At 38.1% G+C, this 22,103-nt stretch overlaps 2 protein-coding genes across 2 annotated transcripts in view; both read left to right on the top strand.

The window, feature by feature from the left end:
• Positions 1 to 242: 242 nt before the first annotated feature.
• LOC121145657 (probable G-protein coupled receptor 141) lies at positions 243 to 5,419 on the top strand. The gene is made up of 2 exons (XM_040964670.1): positions 243 to 322; positions 3,123 to 5,419. Exon 2 carries the CDS (start codon positions 3,164 to 3,166, stop codon positions 4,034 to 4,036), a length of 873 nt encoding a protein of 290 aa, XP_040820604.1. The 5' UTR covers positions 243 to 322; positions 3,123 to 3,163; the 3' UTR covers positions 4,037 to 5,419.
• A 484-nt stretch (positions 5,420 to 5,903) lies between these two features.
• NME8 (NME/NM23 family member 8) overlaps positions 5,904 to 22,103 on the top strand; it is a 56,126-nt gene continuing 39,926 nt past the window's right edge. The window contains exons 1-2 of the mRNA XM_040964666.1: positions 5,904 to 7,167; positions 7,277 to 7,424. The gene's annotated coding sequence lies outside the window, so the exon portion shown is untranslated. The remainder of the gene's footprint in view (positions 7,168 to 7,276; positions 7,425 to 22,103) is intronic.

Below are 22,103 nucleotides of genomic sequence, written 5' to 3'. Positions count from 1 at the left end.
TGATGACAGACAACAAAAGTCTTTACTTACTGGAATAATTCTGAAACTGCTTCACCACTAGCTGCAGAGATAAACATCCGTTTGTGGCTCAGATATTTCATCTGTGTTCTCCATTTTGACTGTTTAACCTTATGAGATTTTGATTTTAAGATCTGAACTATTTGCTCAGTTTATCATGCATCTTATGTTTTCACATGGTTGTCGTGTCTGCTAGAATCGTGACTGTTACCTTCCTTCATTGCTTGCTCTGATATAGATCAACCAATGACCACACTGCCTTGAGCCTTCTACCAGAAGCAAAACACAAAGAAGGAAAAAGCAAGTAAGTTTTTGCATAACCATTTTTTTTCAGGGTTTGAATTCTTATTTATAATCTCAATATCTGGTTTTAAGAGCAAAGAAATATCTAGTAATTATAAGGTTTTGCAGGACAATGTTAGAAATGACAGTATGGTCACAAGGGAAAGGTCTTGAGGGAAAGAAAATGATCAGTTAACTTGTAGCTCCCCTAAGAATCTCAACATGTGTAGGAAGATTCTGAGAAGCAACTAAAAATATCGTGTGCGGTATTTATGAATATTTTAAGTACACTGCAAAGGGAGAAATGATGTTGATACTTTAGTGACCTATAATAAGAGAATCTGTTCTGTTTTTTTTATATACATTCTAACTTTTAACAAAATTAACGACCAAGCTGCCTTATAAGATACATGCATTGAATCTGTGGAACTGATAAAAATTTAGGGTCCTGTGGCCTTGTGGATGATCAGAACTTTGAAAGTAAACCAGCATTAAATTTGTTGTTCATAAAGTTATCAAAAAGCTTAGGTGTGATAGTTTTGTAGGGATGTTCTTTAATAAAGTTCATGGTCCAACACATGAGGTTTATTGTTATGCAAATAACTGTTTACACTATAGTAAAACTTACTGATGGTAAGAAATATGCCAGATCTAAGGTATTTTTCACTAGGAAAATAATTATTTTCTTCAGAAAGATTCCACAGTGGGAAAAAAAAAGTCCTTTTAAGATATTTATTCTTCCACTGTAGAACAAATTCTTGCTTAGGTACAATTGATCCAGCTCTGTGCCCAGTCAAGTGGGCAGGAAAACAATGCAGACTTCTCCACACAGAAGAGCTTGAGTTGTTCTGGTATGCCTCAGCCTGCGCACTGAGGACAAACTAACTAAAACCTATTGAATTATCAACCATTTTATGTAATCTAACTATATCCATGCTCCCAAGAAGGAAGAAGTAAATGGTGTCTTAGATTTTGTTACCTTAAAAGCTACAACATTTAAATAGCATTTGTTACAAAGTTGTTTCCACTTCTGGAACTTCAGTTTTTTCAGGGACACTGTAGCACTGCCAGTGCAACATTTTGCACTTCCTAGCTAGAGATGCATGAAGCTCCAGGGGCTTGGGGTTGTTCCCTCTTCAATGAAATGGCAGTGCTGGCACTCATTTGCAGCATGACAGGCTACCCATGTCCTGTTATCCTACTGAACAAACTGTCCCTTAAACTTCCACACCATGGCAAGCATTGGGCAGAGCCAAAGATACCGGTTAGGATATGTGTGTCCCAGGCCTGAATCTGCCTTCCAGTGCTGGCTCCACTACTGATTCTGGTTCCTGCCAATAATCCCAGCACCCTAGAAAGTAATATGTGATGACTTCATTGTCTGGGTTCCTGCCACCCATGTGTGAGATTTTGATTCATTCCAAGGCTCCTGATGAGAGCCTGGCCTAGTCTGAAATGTCATAGACATTTTGGGAGAATAAGCCTTTCCCTGCCTTTCAAATAAAACAAACAAAAATTTTAGAAACCCAACTCTCACACCTAGAAAGCTTAAATAAAAACCAAGAAGATCCAATTTCAAACTGCAACAGTTAACTAAAATGTGACACAGCCCATAGAAGAAAATAGCACACAAAAGGGTACTTCAACAAGTTCATAGAAAAGGAATAAAAATGTGATTTTATCTTGGTATAAAAATTTTTTTAATAACAAATATAAACTACTTAATTGAGCAAATGATGCAGGGACAGTGTTTTGCAGATAACTGGTATAAAAATGATTTATTTATTTGGAAGGCAGATAATTATAGAGAAAGAGAAATGAGATCTTTCATTTTCTCTCTAATTCCTCAAATGGCTGTAGCAGGCAGTGCTGGGCCAGGCTGTAGCTTATGTTTGCTATGCTGTTGCCTGAAGCCTAGTGATTCTTGCCCAGATTCTTTGTGATCTGTCTTTAGAGGGGCATGTATGCTATTGCTTAATTAATGAATAACCTGCCTGCCTGCCCTGTAAAAGTTTTAGTGTATAAGTGCCTAGAGCAGTTCAATAAAATAGGCATTTGTTCACTTGTCTTTGCATCCCTTGTGTCCCAATTCACCTCAGGTCTGGGTCCCCCCAAAGGATCCCCCAATGCCAGCATGGCAGAGGGCTTACTCCACTGTACCACAAGGGCAGCCTCTTAATTAATATTTTTTGTCCCATTTCCCACAAACTTTTTAAGCATCTTCAGTGTTGCTCTGGTTGAAATTGCTCCAGTAAAATATTATAAAATGTTGCGCATACATATACATTCTTGGAACAATCACCATCATGTCTATGATTTTCTTAAAGTTGCCTGCCTGATAATAGGAGGGACACTCTTTATAGTTCAGACCTGAATGTAGACTGCTGCTGGTATTTTAATAAATGTCGTTTTACTTATAATGTTGCTATTTTTTAATCATGATTTTTCTTGTAATCATTTTCAGTTAAAATCACATGAATGTAGAACTGTTTTAATTCCTGAATATTTTTGCTTCTATAAATGTTACACCTGAAATTGACATGTGTCATGCTCATCCTAACCTTGATCCATGATTGCATAATCCCCAGGTGTAGTAATGAATTTTATATCCAAAAATTTATTTTCATAGTTTTATTTCACTTACTCTCTTTAGTACATTTAGGTATTTTGGAGGAATCTGAACATATTTTTGGCACATCATTTAAGATTTGTAAACAATTACCCAAGGTTGAAGATTTATATAATATTCTGAATAGCTTTAGTATATATATATATATCAAATTTTTGTGAAACTGGTTTTTATTATTATTATTATTATTTAGGAATTTTTGGCCTTCTAACCTCTTCGTGGCAAAGCCTAGAGATGAATAATACAACTACTCTGACAAATACCTCAAACCTTCAAGTAGGACATTGCAACACACAGTGTAGGATCATTCTGATGACACTCTACAGTGTGGTTTTGCTTGGAGGCACTACTGGTACTGTATTGATGTTACGCATGATGCTGAAAAGGAAAAGCCTGTCAGTGATTGCCACAATCGTCTTCAACATCATGGTGCTGCACTGCCTTCTCTTGGTCACCCTTCCCTTCCGCCTCAGCTACTATGTCTTAGTCGTCTGGGAGCTTGGGTCTTTTACCTGCCGAGTAGTTAGTGGCATCATATATGGCCACATGTACTTCACCTTCCTTTTTTATGTGACTATTGTTATACTCCGATTACTCATCTATTTTAAGAAACTCCAAATGCAACAGTTACAGAAGTATCATGCTGTAGTCCTAAGCACAATCATTTGGATGATGGGTAGCCTCATTTTTTTGCCAATTTTTTTCCTACAGTATGGTACAAATCCAAGTTATTCGGAGAAGCAATGTTTTGAGTTCTACAAAGACCTCAACCGCAGGGAATTCATCATCATGAACTACTCCATGATTGTCATCATGATGACAACAGTTGCAACTCTCTTTCTGATACAGATGGTTGTTATCATTCAGCTGATCAAGGCTCTCTGGCCTGACCTGTGGGCCCATCAAGAGTATAGAGCCCAAATCAAGAGTTTCTTCTTCCTCCTAGTTATAGTTGTCTGCTTTATACCCCATCATGTATTCCGTGTACATTTTATTCAAAATTATTCAGAAAGTTCTGAGTTAGTTCTTTATAATGAAATTTGTGTTGCTTTGACCACTGTCTGTTGCCTGGATATGCTATGTTTCACAGGTGGAGTCATCCATTAAGCCTTCCAAAGCTTTTGGCTTTGTGGTCAGTGTCTCCACCACCATAAAGATGTAACTCCTACTGAGGGGTGGCTGCCATGCTTTCATGTGTTTTCCAATACTCTTCTGTAATTTGTCCTCAAAATTGTTTTTCCACACAAAGGTGAAGATGATTGATTACTCCCCTCACTTTAGAGAACAACTACCTGTTCTACTTTTGACATTTAGCATGTTTGATCTCAGCCTACACAAGCTGATCACATCATCCTTTCCAGACTCATCAACTCCTTTATTGTTGTTGTTGTTGTTTATCAGCTTACTTCAGATATGTACAACTAACTGATGATTTCCCCATACTTTCCAGATCTTTGCTTTTATGGAGGTTTGATCCCAGAATATCCTTTCTCTTTATCTCCAAATTACCTATTCTTCAAAATCCAGAAATTCCCAAAGAGTCTCTGATTCTGTAGAAAAACTGACATATAGAAAAATACTAATTTATTTAACTTATGCTAGACCTGAGGTAACTACCTTTTGAAAATGGCCAGTATGCAAACAATTTCTTAGTATTGGGAGGGAAGCATTAGCTCAGACAAAGAAGTTTGAAGAGTTAGAGGAAACTCAGGAATGATTGCACAGTGTTGTGCTTTGATTCTGATTAAGACAATAGGTACCCAGGGGGCTGAGGTCACCTTGTAGGTATTCCTTCCCCAACACTGATCTATTAAGCAGGAAAAACAATTGGAAAAGGAATAAGGCTGTAAGACTTTGCCTATCCCTGTTTACAGACTCTTAACATCAAACTTTGCTGACTGTAAGAGCGTTTGCATGACTTTTCAAAGTACTCTAAATAGCGAGGTAGAATATATAATTAAAAGTAACATTGATTTCAGCTAAATTTATTAAAACTATCAACACAACCAACTACCAACTTTAATTCTACTTACATAATACAGAAATTGAGATGCAATTAGACTTTGCTTATAATGATGATAGCTATGAGACTTATTTATTGGACCATATAGGCAAACAACACCCTTAGGGGTTAACAAAAAAGCAAACCTTATGCCTAGGATTTATGGAGTAATCTGAAAATATGGATGAGGTATTTACAATCTCTGAGCTCCAGTTTTTTATGGGCTATTTTATGGTCTGCTAGTGAGGCTAAATTCTGTGTGTTAAGGCAACAATGGGTGTGAAATACAACAGAGGGCCTGGCATGTAGGACTCAGCATTATATTTCTTCTTTCCAACTCAGTAACATATTTTTGGCTAAAAAATTTTAATGCATGTCCAAAATCCTACAAAATGTTGATCCAAAAAGAAACATGACATTTGTGTATCTATACTGTAAACAATTATTTAATCTGCTATTCAAAAATTAAATGGATTTCACACTCCTAATTTTGCCTTCAAGTTGTTTCGTTGCTATTATAATCATCAGCTTCTTCTAAAACACTGTACAAAAACTGTTGTCTGAGCATAAGATGAATAACACTATACTTAAAATATATATTTAATCAATTTTGGAGAGGATATGATATTCTCAAGCAACAATAACTTAAAGATTGTGATTAATGGGCCTGGCGCAAATGCCCAATTGGCTAATCCTCAGCCTCCAACCACCAACATCCCATATAGGGTGCTGATTTTTATTCTGGTTGCTCCACTTCCCTTCCAGCTCCCTGCTTATGGCCTGGGAAAGCAGTAGAGGATGATGGCCTAAAACCTTGGGCCTTTGTACCCATGTGGGAGACTTGAAAGAAGCTCCTGGCTCCTGACTCGAGATCAGCTCAGCTGCAACCATTGTAGTCATGAGGGAAGGAAGCCAGCAGGTACAAGCTCTTTCTCTCTGTCTCCCCTTCTTTTTGTAAATCTGCCTTTCCAAAAGTAAATAAATTAATTTTAAAAAGATTGTGATTAATTATAGCCAGGATTTAGTCAGAAGTAACCAGCACATTGGGTTCTGTGAGTTTTGTTTTATAATATGCTAGGCAGTCTCCAAGAAGATCCTCACTGAACCCTGCCTCTCAGTATTCATATTCCTGTGTCATCTCCTCTCTCTTCATTGGCTTCTTATGATTAGAATAAGGCTGAGTGACAGGACATTATTTTTAAAGCTATGCTACCAAAAGATTGACTTCCATCTTGGCCACTCTTCTTTTTGGCCACTATTTTTTCACTCTGAAGGAAGTCCTGGCATGAAGCAGCCCTACAGAAAGCGATTGGGACAGAAAATCCAAGTTGTCTAGCAGCCATGTGAGTGAGATTAGAGTGCGTCTTCTAAGATTCACCAGTACCAAAGAAGTGAGCTTAGCAATGGATCCTATTTCATCTGAGCCTTGCTGACAGCCCAGCTGGCAACCTGACACTGCCTCATGAGAGACCCTGAGCTAGAATCACTCAACTAAGTTGCTTCTAAATTTCTTTCCTGAAATCATGAAATAATAAACTCTTGTTATTTAAGGTTACTGCATTTTGGGATGATGACATGCAGCAATAAATAACTTATTCAGAAGATAAATTATGTATACCTGTATAATACTGCCATATAAGGTACTTGTATCTGACATTAACAACTCACTTGTAAGTCTCTGTGTGGCCCCATTGCTCATGATAACAAACAGCTCTTTGCCTGTTGTCTGACTTACTAGCTAAGAACTGTGTCTGGCATGACATTACAAGTTCTACTTCTGTCCCCAAAGACTAGAAGTATAAGTATGTGTTTGTACATTAAGATATACTGTAACTATTTAAGGTAAAGACTACCAGGAGGAAATGGGATGGGTGGAAGTGGGTAGGAGTTATTCATGGTTAATGTAGTACAGTCCATTAAAAGCTCTACAAAATGGTCCCTGAGTCAGCAGCACCTCCTTAGACCTTATCAGAAATGCATGTTCTTGATGATCAGTCAAGACTGCTTCAAAAATTCCAACTGTGGAAACGTATGTCCTGTGGCTTAACAAACTCTCTTGGCTGAGGTCGTTGCAAGCTGAAATTTGAGAATCACTGCACTGGATTATGTTGATAGACTGACAATGGACACACAGTTTTTGCTTCGTTTTGACACTGTTACGAAGAGAGGTAGAATTTGTATCTTCCCTCACTCACTATGGATGGAATTTCTAACTGCTGCAACAACAGAACACAGGGTAAGTGACACTGAGGTATCACTTTAAGAAATTTCCAGGTATCACTTTAAGAAACATGCAAACTCCATTTCCTGCCCCCTTGCAACAACGGTTCTTGTAACCTCAATAGCCCTGCAAAGACTTTCCTACAGGAGAGAAGAGCTAAAGTTGTGTCTGACACAGAAGGAGGAGGCGAGCCCAGAGAAAGCCAGTCTTGCAGTGAAGGCACCTGCCATGGGAGTGAGCCTGTTCTGCGTTCTGATCAGTTCAGCTGCCATGTGAGTACTGTCTAGGGACACACAGCACAGTGTGAGAAAAATGTCCACTCAAATCTATCTGAATTCCTGATTCAAAAAATGAGATACCATAAAGTATCTGTTTTAAGCTATTGGATTCTGGGGTAACCTGTTATACAGCAATAGACAATTACCACATATATAACTCAATAATAGAAAAATAGGTGGAGTCAATTTTTAATAAAATTATTTAACACACCCTTTCTAAAAAATTGGTATTTAAGGGGATAATCAATATAAAAGATGAGAGAGAGAGAGAGAGAGATTTTACATTCTATTATTCATGCTGAGGTCTTGAAACATCTCATGGCCACTGAATTTGATGAGAGAGGTCCAGCTCATCCAGAAGTCATCTGGTAATGGCCACCAGGGCACAATTTGTACAGAAGGCCAGCCTTGCGGTCTCTCTGCCTTCAATTTCTATGTCCAGAGTCTATTTCAGAGAGTGGATATGAAAGTTACATAGTATTACAGAATGTTCCAATAACACTGCCCCAACATGGAACAAGAACTCAGTCAGTGGAGCTTTGCTGCAAATAAAGAGAGACAAATAATCGACAGCTGTGTAAGACAATACTCTGTAATGATTCTGGGATAGGTTAACCTGGATATTCCTACCTCTCTGAATCCTGGGATCACGACAGATCTCAGAAACTAGTGAATTTGGTGCTATAAATGAACACTGACTGAAAGGATCATTCTTCCTTGGGAGAAATGGTCAGGTTGCATTTCACTGAAAATTTCACTTTAATTCCCTTCATCTGACTTCCAGACTAGGTGTTCAGTACATATTGATTAGTGAGTCTAAATATAAAGATGTTTCTTGACACATGGTATAGATATATCTTGAGGAACTCATTTTAGGTTGAACACACTGCAAATGGAAAATGCATTTCACACCTCCAGCTTACTTAAAACTACCTGAGCAACACAGTATACTGTATGGAGTATTGTTTGGTTTCCCTCATGGTTGTGGAGCTGCCTGGGAGCTCACTTCTGCATCCCAGCATCAAGAAAAGGAATTATATCACATATATCTGGCCAGAAGGAAGATCAAAATTCAAAATTCCAAGCATGGTTTTAGAAATGTAGATTGCTTTTGCACTAGTGTTAAGTAAGAAAAAAACAAAAACAAAAACAAAAAAACCACAAAAACACCCTTAAGTCCCATCACATAAGGACCATCTGGACTTTAACTGTGTTGTTACACATATATCTGAGCTGTTACTAGCCTTGTATTCAGCAGCAACAACAAAAATGTTATGTATGTTTTCATTATCCAACACATAATTGCTCCAGGCCGACAGACCCAAAGGTTAGGAAGACTTCCTCCTGTGAGTCCACTGACTGGCCTGGCAGCCACAGTCACCATGTAGATCTGTCTTCTCTTCTGCTAAGCTCCTGGTTGGTAATTTTTCCCACAACATATTGGCAAAGGCTTCCAATTTCTGTTCTCAAACTTCACTGTTTCTTCCAATGTTGTGGTTCTTGGAGCACTACAGCAGTGCAGAATTCCAAGAAGAGACAGAATGAGTGCTCATTTTCCAAACTCAGCTGTACTTTTTATTTATCTACTTTATTTATTTATTTTTTACAGTTGTACTTTCTTGAATAAGCCTCAAAAGCAGTTCTTGGGCACTTAGAGCTCTTTTTTTCAGTCCTTTCTTTCAGAGTTCCGTTAGCTTGTTGGTGGCTTTCATCCGGTATGTATAATCTCACCAAGTCAATGGATAATCTTTTCTGTATGTCTTTGATTATACACGTTCTAACCTAAATGTATCATCCCCTCTGCCTGAACACATCTGTTCTCCAATTTTGACATCTTTGTTCTGCTCTAAGCAGGAGGCTGGCCCTTGTGCATTTTGCAATGTCCTATGGGCTTCTCTGAATTTTTAAATTTGGCCATTGGGAGATATCAAGAAATACCAACCACAATGAGGAGTGAAGTTGAATGATTTATTCTAGGCTCTTTCTTTGTTATGTGCTTACAATTAAGGTACCACCTGCATTCCTTGTATACCTCAGCCCCAGAAAATTACCCAGTGATCTTGGGTCCTATCAGTGCAGTTTCCTTCCAGAGTCCCTTCAAAACTACAGGTGCTAATTGCTACTCTGCATTCAGCAAGACTCCTTTTCTGTATTCTGCCTTCAGCTCCGGACAAAGCACCTTCACTCAGTTTACCCATCTATTTCCTTTGAAGAAAGTGATTTATAGTTCATAAGGATCACATGCATTCCCTGAGGTATGGGGGAAAGCGCAAGAGTCTCATCCCCTTCCTTTGTAAATATCAATAATTCAGACAAACAGGAGATTTCTTGTGGTAATATCACTGGGTGGATCACAAATGCATCTGCATCTTGAGAAAGACATTAGAGTTTTGATTTCTACATGATTATCCCTTGAGCCTATCAGGCAGAAATGCTACATAGAATACTTGAAAGGGATAAAAATGATACTTCTTATATAACAACAGTGAAGAACCAAAGGGATACAACGTCATGCCATCAATACCATACATCTGTTGTATGGAAAAAGATGTCTACTTTATTTAATTCACTTCAGAATTAGAGTGTGCAAAAATAATTATAGGTAGGCAAAAGCATAGCAGTGAAAAATATATATTCTTAACAAAATTAATCAAACCTTCTTGATATTATCAGTACATGAGTATACAATAAGAATTGATATGCATTTAATTGGGCATGCACACAAAATTTTAAATAATTTAAATTTAAATTTTAAATAATGATCCCTATTATTTAAAAATTAACTTTAAAATCCACCATTCCAATACAGTGTTTATTCAATGACAATAATCTCTTTCAAAGGCCTTTTGTCCTTGTTTTAGGAAGGCATCTTAATCAACTATTGGGACAGAGAAAGCTGAGTGAATTTCTCCGGCTCCTCTAGAAGGAGGAGAAGGAAGTAATCAGAACTTGGGCATTGTCTACTGATACTTAATAAGGGAATCAGAGACTCAAAGAAAAGAGCTAGAGAAATATTTATTTGGGACCGAGTGTACCTAAAATGTTATTAAAGATAGACCAGCAGCACACAGCAGCACACAGCAGCACACAGCCCTCTCCCAGGTCAACAGAGGTGGCAAATTTTACCTGCCTGAGTCAGGGAGGGGTTTCCCACAACACCTCACTGGCAGTGCCTAACAGACACAGATTAGCCTAAAGTTGCCTAGCAAGTTGGCAGCACCATAGGTCAGCCCTGGTCCCGTAACCCACAGGTCAGCCCTGGACTCAACACCATATCACACATGGCCTTGTCTAGACCCAGTCCTGAGCCAAAGGAAGCTCAGATGACATGGTGCCCTCCCTGTTTAGGGACCTGTCCCTGCCCACAGGTTGTGGACTGCCACACCCTATCAGGAGCCACCACCATCCCAGCCATTCAACTGGACCCTCTGTGATCAGGGCTTGTGCCCCAGGTGTGATGGTTGATGGGGTGAGCCCTGCTTGCATGGGACTGTCACTGTGGATTCCAAAATGGTGTAATTGAGATATGGTAAATAAAGACAAATAAAGTCAACTTAAAAAACAAAAACCAAGGACAGACATAGTTGATATGCTAACTGAAGCAGAAATAATCAATAGCATGGGGATAGAGAATATGCATTTGAGTTCACATATTTGGCTAATTATTTTTTGATCTTTTAAAGAACATTTTAGATTCTCAGCAACACTGAGCACAGAGGACAGAATTTCCATATACTCCTCTTCCCCACACATACACAGCCACTCTCCCCATCAACCACCCCCATTATAATTAATGAGCCTATGTTGGTACATCATTATTCCATAAAGTTCAGAGTTGACATGAGAGCCCACTCTTAAGTGTTGTACCTTCTATAGATTTTAACCATGTGAAAGGACATGAGGCCATCGTTATGCATCATACACTGTCATTTCACTGCCCTGGAAATCCTCTGTACTGCTGCCATTCCTCCTGTCCCTCACTGCCATTGCTCCTTTACTGTCTCCATAGTTTTATCTTTTCAGAAGGTCTGTGTTTTTATTTTTTGCACTGCCTTCTTTGACATAATACTAGTTTCCTTTTGCTCCTGCATCTTTTCATGGCTTGACATAAGGCTATTTATTTTTCTTTTCTTTTTTTTTTTGATGCATTCATATACCTCATTTTATTTACTGAAGAACAACATGACTGCTTGAATATTTTTGGAAGTTATGACTAAAATTGTTACAAATATCAGGACATAAACTTTTTAATGTACATATAACTTTTCATTTCATTTGGGTAAATGCCAAGGAGTATGATAGACGGATTATAGAATAAATGTCTTTTTCATTTTGTAGAAGACTGCCCAACTGTCTTTCAAAGTGATTGTCCCCTCTGGCACTCTCCCAAGCAATGAATGAAGATCTCCTTGTTCTATAGTTTCATCAGCATTTGGTGTCATCACCCTTGCAGATTTGGGCCACTGTAATAGGTACATATTAATGTCCTTATATCTTGAGTCAGGTGTCTAATAAGCCCTTTGACTCAATTTTAACAGGATCATTAGTTTTATTATTTTTTTTTACAAGTTTTGCTTATATCAAAGGCAGAGAGTGAGACAGAGAGAGTTCTCATGTGCTGGTTTACTCCCACATTTCTGCAATGCCTTGGATTGGGCTCAGTCTAAGGCTAGGAACCTGGAAATGGGTGGCAGGATCCCAATTTCTTGCGCTTTCCATCTTGCTGCATTACTACAACACTAGAATCAAGAACCAAACTTCAGAATTAACGCTAGTTACTCTGATGTGGGAAAGAAAATTCTGAAAGTTTCATTCTGCGGATCCTGTCTTTACCAGAGGGTGGCAGGGGGAAATCATTCTAATGAAGTCTAGCCTCATGATTCTTTTCTTTAAAAAAGATTTTTTTTTTTGGTTGAGACACCACACACACACACACACACACACACACACACACACACACACACAGATTTATATTCTGCTGATTTACTCCCCAAATGCCTACAATATCCTGGCCTGAGCCACCTCAAATACAAGAGTTGTGAACCGAGTTTAGATCTCTTGGATATGTGTGGGAGACTGAAGTACTTGAGTCATCGTCTGCTGCCTTCATCGTTTCCTGCCTTAGCAGGAAAGTGGACTGAAAAAGAAGTATCAGTGTCATGAACCAGGCACTCTGATGTAGGATGCGTGCATCCCATGTGGTAACTGACCAGCTGTATCAAACACCAACCCACAGTATTTTCTTTTCTGGATTATACTTTCACTGTAGCCTTTGAAAAGTCATCACCAAGTTCATAGACATATTGATATTTTCCTGCGTTATCTTTGAGGATTTCATGAATTTTGTTTTATATTTACACCTGTGCTCCTTTTCGAGTTAATCTTTGCGAAGGGAGTGAAATCTGACTAGATTTTTAATGTGAAAAGCCACTTGTTCTGGCACTACTTGTTGGGATACTCTCAAGCTCAGAGATGGCTTCCTCAGGCATGTCTGGATTCCTAATTAGCCCCTCAAAGGCATTCTTCATTTCTGTGACAATATTTTTGATCTCCAGCACTTCTTTTTGGTTCTTTGGATTTCCATCTGTCAGCTCATACTGCCCATCTGTTCTTGCACACAGGCTACTTACTCCATTAGAGCCCATGGCATATTAATCAGAGTTGTTTAAGTTCCTGATCTGATCTTTCTAAATAATTTTCATATTTGAGTCTGATTGTAATGTTTGCTGTCTTCTCTCCAAAGTGTCCATGTTGTCATTTCGTATATCTGGTGATTTTGTCTTGAAGCAGGAAACACTACACTGTGTGAAAAAGGAACCGCTGTGGATAAGCCTGTTGTGATAGGGTGGTAAGCTGCGGCAAAGGGAAAGCATTCTTATGATCAGACCTCAGTCTCTTAGTGAAGTGCGGCTCTTGGCTACTGAACTTTACACAGGGTTCTCAGTTGGTTTCCTCCCCTCTTACGTGAGACAAGATAGAATTAGCCTTCCTCAGCTAGAAATGGCTAGAATTGGCTTTTCCCCCATCTCCTAACTTGATAAAACACCAGCAGGTTAGGCTCTGAATAAATAGCTTATGCTTAAGGCAGGATTTATTAAGAATAACAGCATGCTCTGGTGCATTTTAAAATGATTTCTCTTCCCTTCTCCCTACTAGACGCTCAAGTGGATTTTCTCCACTATTTACTATGAGAATTCCTTGAGATTCTGGAGGTAAAAATTCACAAAAATGTCAGGACCTCCCTAACACTGGATATGTCTCATCAGAGTTTTCGATTTTCAAACCTGTCCTTTACTAATATCAGTAAGCTTATGCATTGTTTTCAAAAACAATTCAAACTACTCTCCTGATTTCTTGTAAGATAAGCTAAATTCCTTAAATCTCTCAAATTGTGCTGTATTGATATGCTGGACTTCTCAGGAGGATAAAGCCTGGCACAGTCGAATTGCTCAATGTCTCTGTCAAAGTCTTGAGTTTATAAAATGTGTTCGCAGTTCAGTAGCTGAGATTCATAACTCCTGTGGTGGGATAAGGTGATAAGGTGTTCTTGTGGGAAGAGGATAGCTCATTGTCCTTGTCATGTATATTTTACCCAAAGAGCTACTTATTTCAGTGTTTGAGATTAATGCAAAGTTGCCTAACACCTTGGTTACTGATGTTTTGGGGAATGGATGCAGTGAAGTGAGATGTAGACTCAACAGGATCCACAGGACTCACAAGGAGAACTCTGCTGAATGGAATTCAGAGCAAAGAGTTGTGCAGGAAATTACACATTTTAGACAACTTTTGCAATATCTGAGAAGACATTGATTCATCACGGTAGGCTTGAACACTTGGAGTTATTCTATTTGATTGTGAACTATAAGCTTGACCTCAGAATGCCGGAATACTTGGCTATCAGCAGGTTACATATCACATACATGACAGCCAAAACTACAATAGCAACAGGAATAATACCCCAGAAGGACAAACGCTGGCTTGATTTGTTGTAAGACTTTGTTCTATAGCTTTTTATTTTCTCCCTAACTGGAATACATTGTAGTGATTCAGGCTCATGTATTAGTGATTCAGGCTCATGTATCTGGGCCCCACTGTGCCTTCTTAAATATATTCCTTCACTGGTTTCTGAGTTTGTCAAAGCCTCTCTTGCTGCCAATTTCTCTTACTCCTTTTATTCCCATTACTGTCCTTATTCATGCTCAAGCCGGTTAAATGCTGGCACTTAGCTGCTCTGCCTAAGGCCCAGAGGCAGGGCCATGGCCCTCAGAGGCTGTCACGGGGCACAGGATATGGACACACGTGAAAAATGCCCTAGAAGTGCAAAGAACAGCTGGTGCTGCAGTTGGTGATAACATTCCAAAACCATTCAGACCAGCTTAAAAGAGGAAGGAGTTTAGACTGAATACTCTATCAGTCCTCAGGCATGTGTAGATTTCTTTAGTTCATTGGATTTTGTTTTCTCAGATCCTCTGTTCCCAATTCCCTAAATTAGCAATGTCTCCATTCCAGCTCTGTGTGACTCCTTTCCCTATTTCCCTTTGAGTTCTTTTCACTCTAAATCCTTTAACATACATACAAAAATTGACCTTGTATATAAAACAGGGAAATATGTCAGACATTTCTATCAGTTAGCTGATACACATGTTTGTAGAAATATCTACCAGTGTCCTTGTCAAACAGACTTATAATTATTTATCCATATTTCATTATCTCTTATACATTTAATTCCAACTGTTAAAGAGATAATAGAGAACAGATAAAAGGATTTACATGGTTGAATATAGTTAATTTTACCTGCAAATCAAATGATTCTGCTATTGGGAAAGTGATGCAAGGGATGGAGACAATCTCGGTTCTTGTCTTACACAAAAGGAAAACTTCCATGTGGGTAATTATGGTGAGCAAAGCAAGACTTTTCACAGACAGAAACCACTTGTCACAGCATCAAGAACAGGTGGGAAGTGATTTCCAAGAGAGGAAAACCCAAAGAAATATTCTAAGTGGTGTTTTTCGAGCACAACCCTGTGCACAAAATAATACTTAATATCAGCAAGCAGGTGGGACAGAATCCATCAGAAGGTCAGAATTGTGATCCTGTCCAGTTTGCTGAGGATTAAAAAAAAAGCCTTCAGAAGGGTGTGGCAGCTAACTTCTTTCTAATCTCATGGTAAAACTAGAAACTTAGAATGGAATGGCATTTTTGACTCACTAAAAGCAGACAGAAGAAACTCCCCCTTTTATCTTTCCAACAGGGAAGTGACCCTAACTCCTGTTAGCCCATCTGTCACAATCCTTTAAGGTAACACAGAGTGAAACCAGACCCTGTGGGCTTGCTGCTGTGAAATATGGAATTCTGTCCTCGCGAGACCTTTGCCAGGAAGGAAGCTGCTGCTCATAGCAGAGGAAAGGCAAAATGACCTGACCGCCCGGGCAGATGGACACAGGCAACTGTCTCTCATCCTGGGTGATGACAGTCACTGATAATTCATAGTGAACTTTATCAAACGGGAACACAGAGTAGATCTCATCTGCTATCTGATCCCGATGTATGATAATTATCCTTCCTCCTCAACCAATCATCTGATGTGAATTCTGTGCTTAGAAGGTCACCCGACTCACCCTCTGTTTAAAAGGAACCAACCAAATGGAGGATAAACAATTGACTGACTTCATTAATACTAGATATGAACTCTGAAGAGTTCATAAGATAATTCATAACAGGCTGGTTACAAAGTTGTGGGGGATGCTTTCCCTAGGTCTAAAATGCCAAAGTGGTTGCAGAAGATGGAAAGAGAAAGTAATGTGGGGAGAGCTGCTCTGAAAGAAGCTCAAACCCTTATGCTGAGAAGCTCAAACCTTTCACAGGCAGTGCTGCATTAGATAAGCCTGTGGAATAAATACAAGCCCACTCCTCTCCAGTGCCCCTCCACTTGCTTTGTGATGAATTACCTGGAAGCCAAAAGGCAAAGGAGCCTGTGGGTCAGCTTCTCTGGGCAGCACTCAGAGGGGAGACACATAGAAACAGTGCAGGTAGAAGACTTCCCTCTCCTATTCTCAAGTATAAAAATGAGTTCTTGAATCAGTGCGATAGCCTAATAGTGGCTAAATCCTGACCTTGCATGTGCCATGATCCCATATGGGTGCTGGTTTGTGTCCTAGCTGCTCTACTTCCCATTCAGTTCCCTGCTTGTGGCCTGACAAAGCAGTAGAGGATGGCCCAAAACCTTGGAATCCTGCACCTGCGTGTGTTAGCACTCTCCCTTCTCTCTCTGCTCTGCCTTCTCTCCCTTCCCGTGACCAGGTCTTCCTCTTCTCTGTTCTCTCCCTTCCCTGTGGCAACCTTTTCCACTGCAATATAGACCTTCTGTGTGACTCACTGTGTCTGGCGTTTTGGGCTAATGTTAAAAATTCCTAACAGAAATAATTTCTAAGGCAAAAAGGAAAAGAAGCACAAAGATTGTTGCTCAGATGGGATCTGAACATCTATTGTCATACACATAAGCAGGCACACCTTAAAGAATAGGGAACAAAAACATTTTTCAGAAATCAATGCCCTATTGAAAAATCTCATTCAAAAGAATTGAAATTGCTGAAACATGGCAAAGAACATTAGAGTCAGACTGATAAAAACAAGCAATTACATGAAAATAAAAGATAAAATGAATTAGCAGGAAAATGATACTTGTGGAGCAGCATAGAAGAGGAATAACATACACTTTGGTATCATCCAAAAAGCTATTATTTCAGGTACAACACAAGAACTAGAGGTGATAAAAATGTGTCATATTGGGAATTTTTGTTAAGTAGTACAGTTTATATTCTTTGCCATCAAAAACTGGGGCAAGGTACATGTTAATCTGCTTCCCTATAGCAATCATCTTACTATTTATAAGCATCCCACAACATCCTGTTGTGAACCTCAAAATTATACCATAAAATTTAAAAAAGAAGAAAATTAAAAGATCAAGAAAGCAACTGTAGCTTGACAATTCTTTTATTCTAGTACTTTAAAGATGTTTCACTATCTTCCCACTTAAACTCTTTCTGATATAAAATCTATTGAAATCCTTATCTTTGGCCCTCGGCAGATAATATATTATTTTCTCCTTCTACTTTAAAGCTTTCGTTTTTATTCTTGGTTTTGAGGAAATAGGTTGGGGTGTGCCTTGGTGTAATTTTCCTCCTGTTTCTTGTGTTTGAGGCTCATTGAGCTCTGGTACCCACAAGTGTATAACTTTCATAACATTTGGAAAAATGAGGTCATTAGTTCTTGAAAAAGGTCTCCTTACTCCTAGCCTCACCTTTAGGGACTTTAGCTACATCTATACCCATTTTCTCTAAGTTTTTCCCCAGGTCACTGATATTCTTTTGTAAGACATTAATATATATATAATATAATACATGGAAAATACAACATATACTACATATCATTTTAATAATTTCAAGTATCCAACTCAGTGGCACTAGCTATATGCATGCAAGCATAGCCACTATCTATTTTGTTCTAAAGATTTGCTTATTTATTTGGAAGGCATATTTAATTGCTTTCCCAGGTGTATTGGCAGAGCGATGGAAGAGAAGTGGGAGAGCCAAGACTTGAATTGCACTAATATGGAATGTCATTGTCACAGGCTGTGTCTTAACCTATTTTCACAATGCCAACCCCACCCCTATCTACTTCAAAAACTTTTCCATTTCTCCAGTCAGAAACTATGTAACTACCATAATTAAGCAGTAACTCAAATCTTCCCACTTGCAGTGGCCTTGATACCCTTGTCAAAAAGCAATTAACCATAGTTGCGACTTCATTTTTTGGCTATCCAATCGTATCACATTGATCCATGTGTTTCTTCATTTCAATACAACATTTTTTGGATCACAGCAGTTATGCGGTAAACCTAAAATCAGAAACTGGGTTAACTACTTGGAGTCATTGGCAATCTATGTGAACATAAGAATAGACTTTCCCATTTCTGTAGAAAGGTTATTGGAAAGCTGGTAAAAATTGTGCTAAGAATTGTAGATTGCTTTAGGTAGTCTGGCAATGTAGCCATATTACTCTTCCACCCAGGAATATAGGATGTAATTAAGCCTAATAAGATTTTCTTTAATTCTTTGTAGCAATATTTCATAATTTTATAATTTTATAATTTTATTTATTTATAATTTTATTTATTTATAATTTTATTTATTTATAATTTTATAATTTTATTTGAATCCATTTGATTTGAATAAAGTTGAATGCATTTGTATTTATTTACTTGGATTGCACTTAGACATTATCAACAGATTTACCTTATTAATTTCATTTTCACATTTTCCATTATGTTTATACAGATACATAAGTGATTTTTACGTATTGGTCTTTCTTATGTAATTACTCTAAAAATTTCAGTATAACGTTCAACAGCAAAACTGAAAGGGGGAATATTGACATGAATTTTAACTTTAAGGGGAATAACCTCAGTCCTTCACCACTGAGTATGTGAGCTGTAAGCTTTCTACGGACATTCTTCATCATGTTTAGGTAATTTCCTTCCACTTCAAAATTTTTTTATTTGTGAAAATGTATGTGATTCTGTCAAAATCTTTCTCTGTGCCAGTTAATATGATCACATGTGTTTTCCCTTTTACTCTATGAATGTGCTTAATTGCATATTTTTTTCTTTTGGTGTTGGATCATGTTTGCATAAGTCCCTGTTATATGTGGTGATTAATTATCTTATCACATTGCTCACTTTGGTTTGCCAGTTGTACTGATGTGTCTGATTAACAAAAGGTGTACTAGTCTAGTAACTGAAATTTATAAAATCATAAAAAAGTCTCTTGTAAGAAATAACTTTTGGATATATTTCTTCCTTTAGGTCTTATTCTCTGTTTCATTTATGTTCATTGCAATTTTTGTTAATTTTTTTGCTTCTACTAATACTGGATTTATTTATTTAATTTTTTCTAGTGCTGCAAGGTATCAAATTGGGATTTTAATCTCAGATCTTTATTTCATATTTATTAAATTCATTTAAATGTATTTGAAATGCAGAGGAACCAAGAAAGAGAGACATAAGGAGAGAGAGAGAGAGAGAGGGAGAGGGAGCTGATCCATTGGTTCACTCCCCAGATATCTGCAATAGTCAGACCTGGATGAGGCTAAAGCCAGGAGCTCAAATTCTTGATCTTGCATGTGAATGACAAGGACCCAAATGCTTATGCCACCTACTCTGCCTCCTTGTGTCCACAATAGCAGGAAGCTGGAATGGAAAGCAGAGCATTGAACTTGGGGCTTTTCAATATTCAATGCAGTTGTCCCAAGTGTTTTAATGGCTATTCCAAACACATGCAATAAGATCTGTTTTATTTTTCAATGTATGTGCAGGTACAAATTTCCATTTACTGTACTGATGCTTTTTCTAGTTTTTAAAAGTTTGTGTTTTTCTGTTTTACTTGGGATTGGATGCTTTCTTATGTCTTCACCTTCACTGACCAGTATTTCTGCAATGTTCGTTTGCCAGTAATTTCATCCTCTATTTTCCTTTTGAGACAGTATTCATCTTTAGAACTGATTTGAGGGCCCTGCATGATAGCCTAGTGGCTAAATCCTTGCCTTGCATCTGCCAGGATTCCATATGGGCACTTGTTCATGTCTTGCCTGCTTCACTTCCCATCCAATTCCCTGCTTTTGGCCTGGGAAAGCAGTTGAAAAGGACCTAAAGCCTTGGGACCCTGCACCTGTGTGGGAGACCTAGAGGAAGCTCCTGGTTCCTGGCTTTGTGGCCAGGAACGGTTCTTTTGTGGCCAGGAACCGTTGTGGCCACTTCAGGGGTGAAGCAGTGGACAGAAGATCTTTCTGTTTCTCCTTCTTCCTGTAAATCTGCCTTTCCAATAAAAATAAATAAATCTTAAAAAGAATTTTACTTGAGTCTTGTCTATATCCTTAGTAGCCATTCTTTATTGTTGAATGTATGGAATGAAATTGTAATTAATATTTGAACCTTCAGATTTTGTTATTCTGGTCTCTAGGTCAGTTCTGGATCTGTTCTTATTGAGTGATCTTTCCCCCTTCTTATATGTGTCAGATTTTTCTGTTTCACCTTCAGTATAAATTTTGAATCCTCTTTCATACTTTTATCAATTTTACCTGGTTCAAGGGTGGATGCTTTGTGTTTTGATTCATGTTTATGGGGTTTCTTCTTTGTAGTTTAGTACATTCCTGTTTTTTTTTTTTTTTAAGATTTGCTGGGCAAATGTAGAGCCTATTTGTTCCTCATAGTCAGTCAAAATATTCTTGAGGACTCTATTCCTAGTGTCCCATCCATTAGGGTCCTCAGTTTGTCAGTTGGGAACCTGAACCATTCCCAAAAAATCAGTCACTGCTAAACTCCTCCGGCTCTTCTTTCCCCACACCAGTCAACTCTCAGCTGAACAATGGTGCTGTAGAGAAGAGAGTGCGAACTCGGGAAAGGACTGTAATTCTCCATTAGTTTGCTTTTTCCTTTCCGTTTTCTGTTACTCTCTTCTGCAAATTCTAGCTTCTTGGCCACCTCACTCAATCATTCTTGGTTTGGGCTGGCTTTTCCCTTCTTAGGTTGCAAACTGGAAATCTTAACTAGGTCATAAGCAGGGACAAACACAGGGCTCACCTCATTTGCTTTCCATCTCTCATTTATTTATGTTCCACTTTGCCCATTTAATTCCTGAAAGCCATGAATACACTTATTTTTGTCACATTTTTGTTATTTAGATAATAGGGTAAATCTAATCCCTATTATTATGTTCTGGCCAGAACCCATAGGAATTTAATATATCACACACATGCCATAGATATTCATGACCTTTTGCTTTATTCTGTGGGCTGAGCAATTTGTCTCAGATGACATAATGATGTTAAGATGATCCAAATACAGATGCTGTAATCAAATTTTGTTTTTCTCACTTAGTAACTAATCAATGAATCATCAGTGTGAAAGAATATGGGCATCTATCAACTGAAAACATTTCAGGCATGTAATGCTCCCTTCCCCATACCCAACCGTAATTTCTCAGCACTTTCTCCTCCATCTTCATTTTATTCTTAATGTTGATAGCTTTCTGAAGAGATACTTTTGAAAGTTTCAAGTGGAATAGGATTTCACATAGAAATAGTAATGAAAATATTTTAAACCTGCATCTCCACATGATAATAATTATAGAATTCCACCATAAAGTAGACATTATTCTAAGTCTTTTCACATTTTAAATTATTAAACCATGCCGAAAGCCATTAAGAAACTTCTATTTTAGTTTCCAGTAAAGATTTTGGAGTTCAGAGACATAATGGAACTGGCGTACGGTCAGAGAGGCTCCTAAGATCTAATATCTTTTCATGCAGATTTCACAGAAAATCTGTGCATGTGTGGGATGAGAAGATTACTTAGTCCTTAGTAAAATAAGTTTTATTTGTTCACAAATCATTGGTCACACAGAATGATGTTGACTCAAGCCAAATGCTGCCAGAGAAAAGAACATTGGCGCTGTGATTTGTACTTTCAGCACTCATTATGGCTGTGAATCATAATGACTATGGCTTAATAGCCAGTAATGGAAATTAAGTCTTATTCCATCTTATCTTCCTAAAACTGCTGAAGTCATGGTCTTCCCTCTTTTTTTTTTTTTAATTTCTCAATCATGTTACTAAAA

The sequence above is a fragment of the Ochotona curzoniae genome, unplaced genomic scaffold (genome assembly GCF_017591425.1).
Source record: "Ochotona curzoniae isolate NIBS_2020 unplaced genomic scaffold, NIBS_Ocur_1.0 scaffold_3835, whole genome shotgun sequence".
Lineage (NCBI taxonomy): Eukaryota > Metazoa > Chordata > Mammalia > Lagomorpha > Ochotonidae > Ochotona > Ochotona curzoniae.
This window is presented reverse-complemented; position numbering and strand designations above follow the sequence as displayed.